A 14,766-nucleotide genomic window follows, 5' to 3' on the forward strand; every position below is an offset into this window, starting at 1 on the left:
TTAGTGTACTGGAAGATATGTAAGACCAAGTTTTAAGGCTAAATAACTAAAAATTTGCACCATCCATCAAAATAAACTTTCAGGGTTACTTGCTAAGAACTTTCTTGCCACCAGGAGTTTGTTCTTTTCCTAATGTAGACTGATTCATCAGCAGCCCTCTGGCTCTGCGCTCACACACCCGAAAGCAGACACGAGACAGCCCACAAGAGGCTCCTGTGACTCGTGCAAAACAGGGCCCGGTGCTCCTCCCACCAAGGACACCTCTTCCTCAGTCAAGTCAGGGCCTCTCACCTCCCACCATCTGCAACTCTTGTTCTCCCTCCTCTTCCCTTCTTTCATACCTTCCACCTTGACAGGGCCTTACAGTTTCGAGTGGTAGCAATGCAAGCCTTAAATGTTTATACTATTTTTAAAATGGATAGCTTCTACTCCACCTACTACAGACTCCCTCAGAAAGAGACTGCCATCTTCCCATTTCCAAACCACCCATCTTCTTATCTGTCTTCTTAAAATACTAAGTAATAGATACAACAATGACCTCCTATTAGACACAGACCAACACAAATCCCCCAAAAGCAATCACAAGAGCAAAAGGAAAACAACAGAACATAAAATAGTGTGACCACGGTTTCACTGTTTGACATCGAGTTGAATGGATCAACAGTATGTCATTTAATCATTTCTCACATAAAACATGCCGTGACTAAAGGCAATGCTGAGATCTACATGTGCTACAGAGCAAGCCTATAAAAACTCAGTAGTTTATAAACATATTTTATGAACCAAAATACTCACATATTTCATTTTTTCCACTCGACATTGTATAACTTATGAAGAGTTAATCTTTAAAAGAATATACACTTAAAATTATACTCTAAAGAAAACAATTTACTTCTAAACAAAATGAAAACACTGCACTCTTCTAACTTCCTTAATCTTATCATAGAAGAAGGGAAGCCTAGAGTAAGCACAGACAAGGGGATCCATACCTCAGTTGTCAGCCTGGTTTCTTGCTACTACTTAACAACTCGACTTCTAATTGCTATTTTAACTCTAAGTAAAAGCTTTGCTTCCGAAGACGGTAACAAAAATTTACAAATTCTCAAGTGACCTTTAAAACTTCTCATACTTATAGAATAAGGTCAAAATAGAAATAAAAAGAATTCACCTGATTTATCTTTTTATTGAACTTAAATCTAAATGACAGTAACGTGCAGGATAACTTTCAAATCTGACTTTCAGAAGGACCATCTATTCCCTCATCTTCCAAAATTCCCATGTCTTTTGGGAAAGAAAAGAAAAGGTTATCTAAAGTACCTATTATTTAGCGTAACAGATATTCCTTGTGCCCTTAGGTTGAGAGAGTGGCTGCCTGAAGCAGCGGGAATGCAGATCCCTCCCAGTAAAGTGCACACCGCGGTAACTCACTGGCCAACGTATCAGCCCATCAAGTCCCGGCTTCAACACTGGCTCCCTAGGAGCAAAGAGGGTGGCTACACATGCACGTGTTTCTAAACGGAAACAGGAAACGTGTACAGACGTCAGGGTTGTAGCGCCGTACCTGTACTCTGACAGCCCACGTCAGTCTCGGCTCCTCTCTCCGGGTCTGACGTCTGTGGACAGCTTGCTGCCTGTCTCAGCTTTCTCTCTGCACGGGAGGAACTGGCAGCAAACGTGTACGGGCTCGTCTGCTCAGGCCCGAAGCAGGCCACGCTGGGCTCCCGCAGGAAGCAGTGTTTCCTGTGGAAGTGCTGCTGCGCGCTCTCGAGGTCCTGGAAGGCTCTGGTGCAGGTGCCGCACTTGATCAGGCACCGCCGCGCGCCCTCCGCGCCCTCCGGCTCCGCGTGCGCCTGGCGCACGTGTGCCAGCATGTCATCCGTGGCCTGCGCTGTGGCCGAGCACGCGCCGCAGCGGAACCACAGGCGGCCCTGGCCCAGAAGAGTCTGCAGACAGCGAGCTTGATCCTCCCTTCTGTTGACTTTGCAGAGGTAGCTCTCCCGGCAGCCGCACGTCAGCAGGTTACCGGTCTCTATAACTGGAAAATCACTCTCGGTTTTAATGGAAGTTTCCGTTTTTTCTGACACAAATACATAGTCTATGCTGTGGTGCTCCTTATAATGACTCAGAAACGCTTCTTCCACATTAAAGATCAGATCACAAAGCCCACAGAAATACTTCATCTTTATTTCATTGTCATGCTCATCTTGGCAATGTCGATACAGTGTTTCTATCTTGTGAAAAGTCTTTTTGCAATGGGTGCAGCTATACCTATGAAACTGGTGACTTGCTAAAGACATGCAGTGTTGTTTCACACATTCTTGGGAGTCAAACATATCTTCACAAATTCGGCATTGCCATTTACCGCTTGGAGGACTGGTTGCTGGGGAATGATCAAGAATAGTAATAGTTGAAGAAGGATTATCAGCAGTCAGATCATTCACCAACGTTGTAGAGGAGGACGGCAAAGTGTCACCTTCTACCTCATCTGTCTCATAAAAATACCTGTGTCCATTATGAAACTCAGTCACATGGGCCATTATAGCCTCTTTCCTTGCCAACTTCTTTTTGCATGTCCGACACCAGAAAAAAAAGTTATTTAAATGTGCCCCTCCATGAATGCGGCTCATATGTAAACGGATGACTCCTGAATCTTCACACACCTTCCCACAGACCACACACTTATAACACATCGTGTTTGCTGAGAAAACGTGCTTTTCTACTGCATCTTCACTTGGGAAGCGTTGCTGGCATTCACAAAACCAGGTTTTAACAAGTGACTTTTCCTTCTGAACACAAACCATACCCCCATGGCTTTTATCTCCTAAATTAATCTTCTTTTTTGGGACAGTGCTGCAATCTTGTGAGCTAGATTCTCGAACAGACATATTTCTTTTAAGTGATGAAAATTTTGACTTATCTTGCAACAGGTGCAAGTCAGAAGGGGGTTTGTTCCCTTCAGTGCTGTGGCAATAAAGTAAGACTGATTCTTCCATTGAGTTAATAACTCGGACTTTGTGTCCTGAATTCTGCTTGTGATTCCAGGTACTGGTTTCATCCACAAAGACACGGTTGCAATGTGGACAATAACCTCTCAGTAGGAATTTCTCTGCCACCTGAGCAATGCTCTTCTCAGCTAGAGCTACAGGACCAGCGTTTCGACAACGAACTCTAAATTGGACAAAAAAATAAACTCATAAGTATTTTCTAAATATAGTATCTCTGCTTTTTATTGTAGGAATTATAAAGTAAACAATGTATACATAAGCACTAAAAATTGTTTTTCAATAAAGTTGCAGGGCTTCCCTGGTGGCACAGTGGTTAAGAATCCACCTGCCAATGCAGGGGACACGGGTTCAAGCCCTGGTCCAGGAAGATCCCACATGCCGCGGAGCAACTAAGCCCTTGCACCACAACTACTGAGCCTGCGCTCTAGAGCCCGCGTGCCACAACTACTGAAGCCCGCGCGCTTAGAGCCCGTGCTCTGCAACAAGAGAAGCCACTGCAATGAGAAGCCTGTGCACCTCAACGAAGAGCATCCCCCGCTCGCGGCAACTAGAGAAAGCCTGCGTGCAGCAACAAAGACCCAACAGAGCCAAAAATAAATAAAATAAATTAAAAAAAATAAAGTTGCAAATGATATAATAATATTCTATCTACCTGACCATTACCTACACTTCATCTGTTTCTAATCCATATACCAAAGGGTAAAACTAGAATTAAAAAAATTTTTTTTAATTCAGACAAATTTTAGACAAGTAAAAACTGTATCAAGTGCACTGATAGGAACGTCATGAGACAAGCAAGTAATTAACTTCTTGCGGTAATTAAACAGTACAGAGGAGCACTACAGTGAGACTCTCAACAACCCTGTACCTATTCTTTAAGAATGAACTGATTTTACGTCAGGAAAATGCCACGCCCATGGTTGCTTTTATACTAAAGAAAGTGTCCAACATCATTGTTCATTAGGGAAATCCAGATTAAAACCAGTGAGACCCTCAAAAGAACAACTAAAATGAAACAGACTGGCAACAACAAACCTTGGCAAGGATGTGAAGGAATTGGAAGTCTCACACCTGGCTGGTAGGAATGTGCACCAGTGCAAACACTTTGGGAAAATGTCTAGTAGTGTCTTATAAAATTAAATACACACCTACTCTTCGATCCTGCAATTCCACTCCTAGATATTCATCCAAGAGAAATGAAACCTATGTCTATAAAAAGGCTTGTATAAAAGGTACATAGCAGCTTTATTCACACTAGCTAAAAGCTGTCCATCAACATAAGAATGAATAAACAAATTGTGCTATATTCATACAATAGAATACTACTCACAAATAAAAAGGAACAATGCACTAAACAATATGGATGAATCTTACAGATATTATGACAAACACAAAAGAGTGCATACTATGTATGATTCCATTTACATAAAGTCCTAGAGGAGGTAAAACCAACGTTAAGGTGGAAAAAGTATCAGAATAGACTGCCTGGGGGTGAGAGGGTGGGAAGTGACCAGGAAGGGAACAATGGAACTTTTCCATGGAGAGGTAACACAGGATGGTAAAAGTGTGGGTTAACAGATGTATCAGTAGTCAAAATCATAAAGGTTAAGATCTGTATACTTCAATAAATCGAAATTGTATCTCAGAAACAAGGAACTATAAAAAATAGTTAAGGGCGGGGCTTCCCTGGTGGCGCAGTGGTTGAGAGTCCGCCTGCCGATGCAGGGGACACGGGTTCATGCCCCGGTCCGGGAAGATCCCATGTGCCGCGGAGCAGCTAGGCCTGTGAGCCATGGCCGCTGAGCCTGCGCGTCCAGAGCCTGTGCTCCGCAATGGGAGAGGCCACAACAGTGAGAGGCCCGCATACCGCAAAAAAAAAAAAAAAAAAAATTAAGGGCGGTAAGGAGACTACAGATATATAAATAAAAGAAGAATGGCAGTGTTGATTATTGTTAAAACTGGGTGACGGGTAAATGGAGGTTCATTATACTATTCAGCTGACTTTCATACAGTTGAAATTTTCCATAAAAATTTAGGAATAAAAATAAAAGGCAGAACCAGGATTTGAACTCATGAAATATAAGTCAGAACCAGGACTGTTAACATCAATAATTATACTGAGTATATACAGAGTGATTATACTCCACTGCCTCTGTTTTTTGAGAACATATTTTACTTGAAGGTTTGTGAAAACAACTGTTCTACTTAAACAAATGCAATTGTATCACTTAGTAGTGTGATACAATTTTAATGCATTTTAAAGAAATAATGGGGAAAAAAGACCTAAGAGACAGAGCATCTAAATGCAAAGTACAGACTTTGAATTATGATTCCAACAAACCAAATGTAAAAAACTTCATGAAGTAATCAGGGAAATTTGACAACTGACTAGGTGTTTGATATTTAAAAAACTAGTTTTTTAAAGTGTGATAATGGTATTAGTTATTTTTCTTTAAAAAAAAGAGTGCTAGGGCCTCCCTGGTGGCGCAGTGGTTGAGAGTCCGCCTGCCAATGCAGGGGATACAGGTTCGTGCCCCGGTCTGGGAGGATCCCATATGCCGCGGAGCGGCTGGGCCCGGCTGGGCCCGTGAGCCATGGCCTCTGGGCCTGCGCATCCGGAGCCTGTGCTCCGCAACGGGAGAGGCCACAACAGTGAGAGGCCCGCATACCGCAAAAAGAAAAAAAAAAAAAGAGTGCTTATCATTCAGAGGTATATATTGAAGTATTTACAGATAAAATGACAAGATTTGCTTCAAAATAAAAACTTGTGGGGATGAGAGTATAAATAAAACACGACTGTCATGTGTTGATAACTATCGAAGCCTGGTGAAAGGTACACTGGGGTTCATTATACGATTCTCCTTACTTTTGTATAGTGCCTGATAATTTCCATTGTAAAGACAAAAAAAGCATACTTGATTGTTTGACAAATCCGGCCTTTCACTGACATGTAATTTTTCACTTGTGGTACTTTCCATGCTGGTTGACTCAAAGCCAAGGTTCTATCTTAACCCTCTCCTCCTCCAGGCACAACCGTCAAAAGCACACCCAGAACTTAGAACTGTTAGCTTGTTTTATGTTCACAGCAACATCAATATATATCCACTTTTCTCACACCTCTCACTTCTTTCATTATGCTAAGTTTGGGTAATGTCCAGGCAAATATACACTCTCATTTTAGAAGGAGAGAAACACGGAATAGAAAAGTATTTGTTGAGTCCTCTGGCTGGTGAGGAGCTTATTGGGCGGGAACCTTACAGCCCAAGACTAGCCCCTTACAAACCTGAAATGGGCAGTGAGCTCCATGTGGGAACGCAGTGTCTGGTGGCAGGCCACACACTTAACTTGAAATGAAACATCTTTGCACAGAGAGATCAAAAGTTTCTTTGCAAAAGATGGAAATGATATTGGTTGTGCCATTCCCTTGTCATCTGAAAGACAAAATGAACTATGACTTGCAAAGATCTGAGTAGAGTGACCCGGCCTTCCTCCCCTTTGCCTTTCTCAACATCACGTGAGATAAGTAAAAGAAGATGGTTATTTATGAGATAAAAATCTAAGAGAAGTCGTTTTCTAGCTCCAATTAAGTGCAATGGATGCTGAACTCATGCTCAAGTTAAAATTTGAGTCTTAAATGCAGAGAAATACCCAACTTCCCAATGGATATACAAAAACATTATCCTGCATAAATGTTTTCTTCCCAAGTTTCTCTTCATTCCTCCAAGTAAACCTTACTCTTAGGTGCAAATAAACAATGAGACTCTTTTTTGAAAAATAAAAAATAACATAAAAATCTTTTGCTTTCATGGTTCTCAAAACGAATGTGAAGATAAGTTACCTCAAGAATTATCTGAGAAGTATGGTAAATCAGCAAAGGTTAAAGTAGTTTAATAATTTTCAGCAGAAGAGAGTATTAACATACCACGCAGTTTAAAACGCTGATGGAAATGATTCTTTCCAGACATATGCTTCAAACACTCATCCTTGCTGCTAAAAAGAAGGAAGCAATTTGGACACGCAAAACACTGAATAATCTGAGGAAGAAGGTTGTTTTTATGTCCATCATCTGCAGCTTCCTAAAATATAAGGGAAAGCTTTATTATAGACAACTAAAATCAATATTCAATTTCTTAAATCAACTTTCAAATTTTCCTATTTATTTGGAATATTTTGTATCAGTTTTTAACATGAAAACTTTTCTTCCCTGAGGGTGAACTGTGAATTTTTTTGTCATAAATGAGGTCCCATATATGAAATTTTAAATTATTTCTTAAAAACAAATTATTACCATCTTTCTGTGACAATAAACATACAAGTACATTTGCTTTCTATACATTTTTCTTTTTATATGTACATCTATATGCATTATATAAATGCATAAATGTTTTCATATCACATATCCTTTTTCTTATGTTTTGCTTTGTTCACTCTACTCTGCAATATAACCTATGTTTACAAATATGTATTCTTCCATAAGTTTCTCCAAAAATAAATACACAAGGGGAATTGTCATTGTTTTATCAAATATTGTCATCTTACAGATTCTTCTGCCTCATAGTTTTCTTATTCCACAATAACTAATGGAAATCCCTAAAAATCAACTGGTGTCGCTCTGATTTATTCTTCTTAATGGCTACAAACTACTCCATGGTGTGGATCTACTGAGATTTAGTCAACCATTCATTTCCAGCCGTTTTTTTTTTTTTGCCACTGTAAACAATGGTTTTGTAAATATTGCTGACTATATATCCTCATTAAATAGTGCTTTTCTCTCATTATCAGGATTGGCCGCATTGGGTTAAAAGGTTCATTATTTGAATATTAAAAGATATTGTGTAACTGCTTCTCAAAAAGGCTCTACAAATTCCGATTCCCTAGCACTGAGTGAGCCTGGCACAATAGCTATTACACATCTTATTTTCATGTTTGCAGTCTTACAGATGTGTGTTATGTTAATTTGCCTTTCCTGTCTACTAGTGAGTGTGAGCATTTATTTATACAATTCTGTGCATTGCTTATTCCATTCCAGCCTCGTGTTTTGATTGTTTTTGTTTTTTCCCCTCTGGTCAACTTGTATCCATTCTCTGTTATCAAAACTAACTCTGTCTCATCCTCCATTTCTCAAATATTCTTCATCAAACGTCTATTAATTTAGTATATGGTCACCTTAAAATTCTGATACAAACACGTATGTCTTTTCTAGAGTCCAGGTTTCCAAACTTGGCTAAGAGTCTCCTCTATCCCCAAATTGGAAATATTTTTAAGTGTATATTTATATGTGTATGTATAACTGTATGTGTGTTGTGTATAAATATAATGTAACTTCTTGTTAATGGTCTTTAGAGTAATAGCCTTAAAAGTTGTAATGTGTCTTCTTAAATTTACTATCATTAACATTAGGGATATCAAAATAGTTTGTGTAATTGCTTATAAAATGCAACAGGAGGAGTGATAGGAAATTTACATTTATACTGAGCATATGTCAAGCACCACCTTATGGTTCAAATGTGCTTTTCCACTTAATCCTTACAATAACCCCGTGCAGTACTATTTTCATTATTTACAAATGAGAAAACTGAAGTTTACATTAAGTCAACAAAATTATCACTCCCCTCCAAGTTGTACCCTCAGAAGAGACAAAGCTACCATTCACACCCAGCTTTATAGCTGTGGTGGTAAATCCTGTGCTCTTTCCACTACTCCTCACCCTATTTTATTTTGGTGAGAGCCATGCAGAAGATAACACCCAGTATGACACTCTGCATTCCAATTGCAAGGTTCCAAATAAGAGCACTAAAAGCATTTACTACCAACCAATTTATACAAATGACCTCTACCTGAAGAACTCTAATAAGCTTTAGTTCAACTGTGAGTTATAAGTGGTTTCAAAATAAGCTTGTTTAAACTGTTTGCTAAATAGAACAAAAACTGTGATTCTAGATAAAACTTTATTGGAATATACCTATTGCAAAAGTATAGCATATTTGCAAATAACTTCTACAAACCAGGGGAAGTAATGGGAAATAGGATGTCTGGGAAGTACTCAATTCCTTTTTACCATTATATTTCCAGTTATATTAAATCAAAACACACCACACAAATATGTATACATAAAAAAACTAGAACCACAATAAGATACCACTTCATAGGTACCCACTAGGATGGCTATTTTAAAAGACAGATAATAAGTGTTGGCAAGGATGTGAAGAAACTGGAACATTGCTGGTGGGAAAGTAAGCTGGTACACTGTGATGGATAACAATTTGGCAGTTCTTCAAAAACTTAAAGATGATAACCATATGGCCCAACAATTAACTCATTAGAGAAGTGAAAAAGTATGACCACACAAAGACTTGTACATTTGTTTATATCAGCATTATTCACAACAGTCAAAAAGTGAAAACAACCCAAGTGTCCATCAACTGAACTGATACACAGAAAGTGGCATATGTCCATACAATGGAATATTACTTGGCAATAAAAAGGATGAAGTACTGACATATGTCACAACATAGATAAGCCTTGAATACATCATAGTAAGTGAAAGAATCTTGTCACAGAAGGCCACATATTGTAGGATTCCATTTAATGAAATGTCTGGAAAAGGAAAAAAACCACAGAGACAGAAAGTAGTGTACTGGTTGCCTCGGGCTGGGGAGGGGGAAGAGTCACCTTCGATGACAGAATGGCCCTAGGAACAGAATGAGAGAGAGTTGTAATGCCCACCAACCCACAAGTGACACTGAGGCACCCTGGGGCTTACGATACATCCACCACCATCCCCACCAGCACCAAAAGGGAGAAAAGCAGGAAGTTACACAGTGACAGACCCACTGGATAGTCTTTTTTTTTTTTGGCCATCCTGCGAGGTATGTGCGATCCGACTAGGGATCGAACCCACGCCCCCTGCAGTGGAAGCACGGAGTCTTAACCGCTGGACCACGAGGGAAGTCCCTGGATAGCCTGAATGTCAAAAAACACTAGACACTTGCTACCCAAAGTATGACTCAAAGACCAGCAGCACTGCCATCACCTAGAAGCTTGTTAGAAATCTTGAATCTAAGGCCCCACATCAGATCTACTGAGTCAGAACCTGCATTTTAACAAGATTCCCAAGTGATCTGTGTGCACTTTAAAGTTTGAGAGGCATGAGTCTAGACAGAAGAAACTGGAGATAAAAAGAAAAGGGAAGGGCAGCAAGGCAAAAAATGCAAATTGTGGACAGTTTCACAATTTCATTGAAGAACATCATCTTCATGAAACAGAATTCACAGGTATGCAATCTTCTAGCGACCTCTTCTGGCTCATTTAAGATACGTAATGACTGGTTCCTTCCGAGTCCTTGTGACACTCCAAAGAATAAGCAATAGGGGCTTTTATTAAAAAATATATGTCAGGCCATAAGTGCTTTATATTGTATTATGTTTTCTCTCAACAATCTTGTATGTAAGTATAATCATTCCACTTTAGAGATGAAGAACCAAGCTCACAGATGTGCTGTAACTTGGTGAGAACACATAGCTAATAAAATAACAGTGGAATCCAGGTCTGTCTGACACCAAAGCCTTTGCTCTGTTTTACCGTATTGCTTCCCAGAAGGCTGAATATCATAAATTTACTTCCCGGAGAGATGGCAAAAGGGAGGGCAAAACAGCATAGGATGAGTGATTCCCAGAAAAAAAAAGGAAACAAATTAATGAAATTTGGGAAAACACAAATGAGAGTATTAATTAAGGTTAAAATATCTATTCAGATTTATTGAAGAAAAAAGATAAATATGCTTACAGCATGGAATAGAAAAACATGCCCTGAAAGAACTCCAGTTCTGAAAAAGGTGGAATACTAGTGACCCACTGCAAACACTATAAAACTATGGAATGTAGTTGCACCCTTTTCCCTTCTCTCCCCAAACCTGTGTCAGGGCACTAGGCAGCCCTATCATTTCTTTCTTTAATGTGTCTTTTGGGTCCACTTTAAGGTCTTTATTTTAAATGTCATTACCTAAGTAAACGTTTTTCTCATCTCAAAGCTAAATTACTGCTGAAGTCACCTAAACTGGTCTCCTTGTCCACATCCTTGAATCCACCCTGAACACTGGTGCCGTTCTAATACCACTCAATCTCTTTGGTGTCCCTAAAAAAGGAGAAGGAATTTGGTTCTAGAATTTCAAGTCCCTCTAGCTCTGAAGATATAAGAATTATTTTCATCATGTCACGTCCTGTGATAGTGCCAGTATCTTGCCAATATCAAGTTTAAATTTTGTGCCTTTATAGTCAAGTTACTGTTGTACTTGTGTTGGGAGTCCCCAGGACCATCCCCAGGCTTGGTGGTTGGCTAGGACTCACAGGACTTGGTGTACAGTTGTACTCATGACTATGATTTATTACAGCAAAAGGATACAAAGGGGGGAAAGCACACTGGGCAAGGTCCAGAGGAAACCAGGTGTAAGATTCCAAGGGTCCCCTCCCAGCGGAGACACACAGGACACACTTAACAATGAATTGCAGCAATGCACGTGAACAATACCTTACAGACTCACTGCTCAGGGGGCCGGATCACACCTTCCTAGTACAGACCAAAATTCCAGACCCCCACAAGGAAATTAGGTGTTCAGCATAAACCACACTGTCTGCACCAACAGTTCATGCACAAAGGGCCACTCATCAGAGACTCATAGGGACCCGCCAAATCTAAGTTCCCAGACAACAGCCCAGTGCCAACCTTGCAAGCAAGTCCGTCTAAGGATAGAAGTCTCAGGCCTGCTAATGTTACCTGCTCTCTGCATGCTACCTATTCCCATATTTGCTACTCTGTGTAGGCTCTTGTTCAAACCATCCTGTGATTACACCACTTGTCCTTTCCATCTATCCAAATCTAAGCCTGGAGGACCACTTCTCCTCTGCAGTGCTCTGTCAGCTTCTCCTGCTACTCCTCTCTCCTTCCTCTGAACTCCTGTTTCACCTGATGATGTACCATCACGGCTTATTCATTCCAGAGCACGTGGATTCCTCTCGTACTACGGTGACTCATCAGGGTTGAACAAGACACAGGCTCCCCAAAACTAATGACTAAGTATACAACGAACTCAGCGTCAAGAGGCACATCTATCCTGGGAACACTCTCCAGCACCAGAACAGGGGTCAGTCAACCACAGAACTCAACCAGAGACACCTGGGAGTGCAAGTCTTCATTTTCTGTGTGAACCTCTACAGAATCCAAGTTACTACCCACATGACTTTTCAAGTATAGGGCTAGAGATTAGCAAATTCTGAAAACATGGTTTAAAGAAAAACCCTAGTTCTCTCTGGACATTAGCATTTTACTACTTCAAAACCTAATATTTACTCAGCAAATACATCAAGTATGGATCTTCTCATAGGTTTTTAGCTACAAGGATATTTAATGTGTTATTGTTTTTAATAACAGAAAAATGTAAACAATTAATACATCTACTAGGAAATTAAATGAACTATAATACATTCATACAGAATGCCATTCATTGATTTTAAATGTACATACTGATTCAACATATATTTAAACATTTATGTTTACAACACACTGCTTTTCTTAATTATGAAAAAATTTACATACTTTATCCTATGTAAAAATATTTATATATGGAGAAAAAGCAGAAATATATACATAAAAATGTTAACAATGTTAACAATCTCTATAAGTGAAATCAAGAGTGATTTCTTAAAAGAAAGAAAAATACCATATGATATCACTTATATGTGGAATCTAAAATACAACACAAATGAACACATCTACAAAACAGAAACAGAATCACAGACACAGACAGTAAACTTGTGGTTGCCAAGGGGGAAGGGAAATGGAGGAGGGAAGGACTGGGAGTTTGGGGTTAGCAGAGGCAAACTATTATATGTAGGATGGATAAACAACAAGGTCCTATTGTATAGCACAGGGAACTATATTCAGTATCCTATGATAAACCACAATGGAAAAGAATATAAAAAAGAATGTATATATATGTATAACTAAATCACTTTGCTGTACAGCAGAAATTAACACAACATTGTAAATCAACTATACTTCAATAAATTTTTTTAAAAAGTGATTTCTTATTTTCTTTTTGTTAGTATTTAAAAATTTTTCCACAGTGAACATATTGCACAATTAACATTCTGTAATGTTAACTAGTGAGATATCTAATATCAAGTGTGGGAAACACTTATTACACAGTTCTTCATTACATTGAATTTGCTAATATCATGAATCAATCTTATATCCCTTGAGATTTAACACTTAATGCGAGTGTTAAATACCAGTCTTTTAAATACCAGATCTATTTCTTAATACCAGCATTAATAAAGGAATCATTATTTACTACGTGGCTCCAACAATTCAACCAGCAGTGAACGGCAGCACACTTAAAGAATAATGTTCTGGTTATCATGTGACTAACTCACAGAACATCTTGAACAAAGTAAGTTATTTTCATAGAGCAACTCCATAAAAATGATATTCTTTAAGACTGCTGGCTTTCAGCTATCAGGGTTACCTGCCCACGATAATTTAATGTTCCAAGTAATTTTATTCCCCATAGACAATCATAATTTTGATCTTTATGTGCATCACTGTTGAATGCAACCTTAAGAGCAGCAAGAAAACACCTATATCCCATTCCACGGTTCTCTAGAAAAAGAATACCTACTCTTAGCTTAGGATATGCTCTTACCTTAGCAAAAAGGTGATCCCTATATTGTTGTTGAGTAACAAAATGTTTATAACATACTACACAAGCAAAAGAACTGATGAAAGGTCCATGCAGTGTAATTGTTGGATCACATGGAGAGTGATCAAACCTACTCAGCAAAAGAGAGGTAACATTAGAAAATCTGACATTCTAGGGGCAGAACTATGTTGCTTCATTTGTTAAGCTAGACACACACACACACACACACACATTCAGGATTTTACACTTTTTCTACTGAATATTAATGTTCTTTATATTCAAGAAATATCAAGTGGTTCCCATATGCCATGCAATCTCTTCAAACAGTGACCAACAGCTTTACATTTCATAAAAGTGCCCAAGATCCAATAAAATGGATTTAAGCATGTCTTGCCAAACTGGTAAACTTCCAGCTTGAAAACTGTACAGCCATCATCTGTTCCTTCTTGCTTTATTTACCATAAAACTCACAAATAATTGTAAATGAACCACTGGAATAATAATCTCATGGCAAGATTTCTGGCACACACCTATTTCCTAAAAATGGCTTTTAATCCTTTTAATGTCGTTTTAACCATTTAACAAATTTGTGTCATTTAAAACTGCCTCAGAGACTTTTTTAAAATACTTAAAATATAGTTATCTGTAGAATGCTGAAGTCCCTCCAGAAGGCTCTAAGAGTAAGGTAAGGCGTAAGTAGGGTGAGACATCTGGAAAAGAGAGGGCTTAGAGCTCCAAACTCTCAATTCCCTTATTTAAACTATGAGAAGGGGAGACTGAAGATAAGACTATTTAATGCCTTTAATATTGCCTTCCCTTGATATTTACTTTCTCAAGCTCTACTATTCAAAAATTCAGTAAATTAATAAGATGGATTTCATAAATAGAACATTTATTGTTAACTTTGGTACATTTGGTTTGCCTTTAGCATTTATTTTGTAATGCCAAACTAGCTTTCTTTAGGCTAGCCCAAATATCTGCAAGTGCTTTGTGTCTCTTCAAATTTGCTAAATGCTGGATTTTCTAATGGACTGCATTTCTCTAAAACTGATCCAAATGCATATC

At 38.9% G+C, this 14,766-nt stretch overlaps 1 protein-coding gene across 2 annotated transcripts in view; it reads right to left on the reverse strand.

Moving 5' to 3' along the window:
• ZNF451 (zinc finger protein 451) overlaps positions 1-14,766 on the reverse strand; it is a 90,950-nt gene that overhangs the window by 33,479 nt on the left and 42,705 nt on the right. For both annotated transcript variants that reach the window (XM_081245460.1, XM_081245459.1), the window contains exons 7-10: positions 13,705-13,831; positions 6,928-7,081; positions 6,289-6,436; positions 1,562-3,168 (exon numbers count right to left, since the gene is read on the reverse strand). In XM_081245460.1, the coding sequence (XP_081101586.1) occupies positions 1,562-3,168; positions 6,289-6,436; positions 6,928-7,081; positions 13,705-13,831 (2,036 nt within the window). The remainder of the gene's footprint in view (positions 1-1,561; positions 3,169-6,288; positions 6,437-6,927; positions 7,082-13,704; positions 13,832-14,766) is intronic.

This window comes from Mesoplodon bidens (genome assembly GCF_964165515.1).
Source record: "Mesoplodon bidens genome assembly, chromosome: 10".
NCBI classification, from domain to species: domain Eukaryota; kingdom Metazoa; phylum Chordata; class Mammalia; order Artiodactyla; family Ziphiidae; genus Mesoplodon; species Mesoplodon bidens.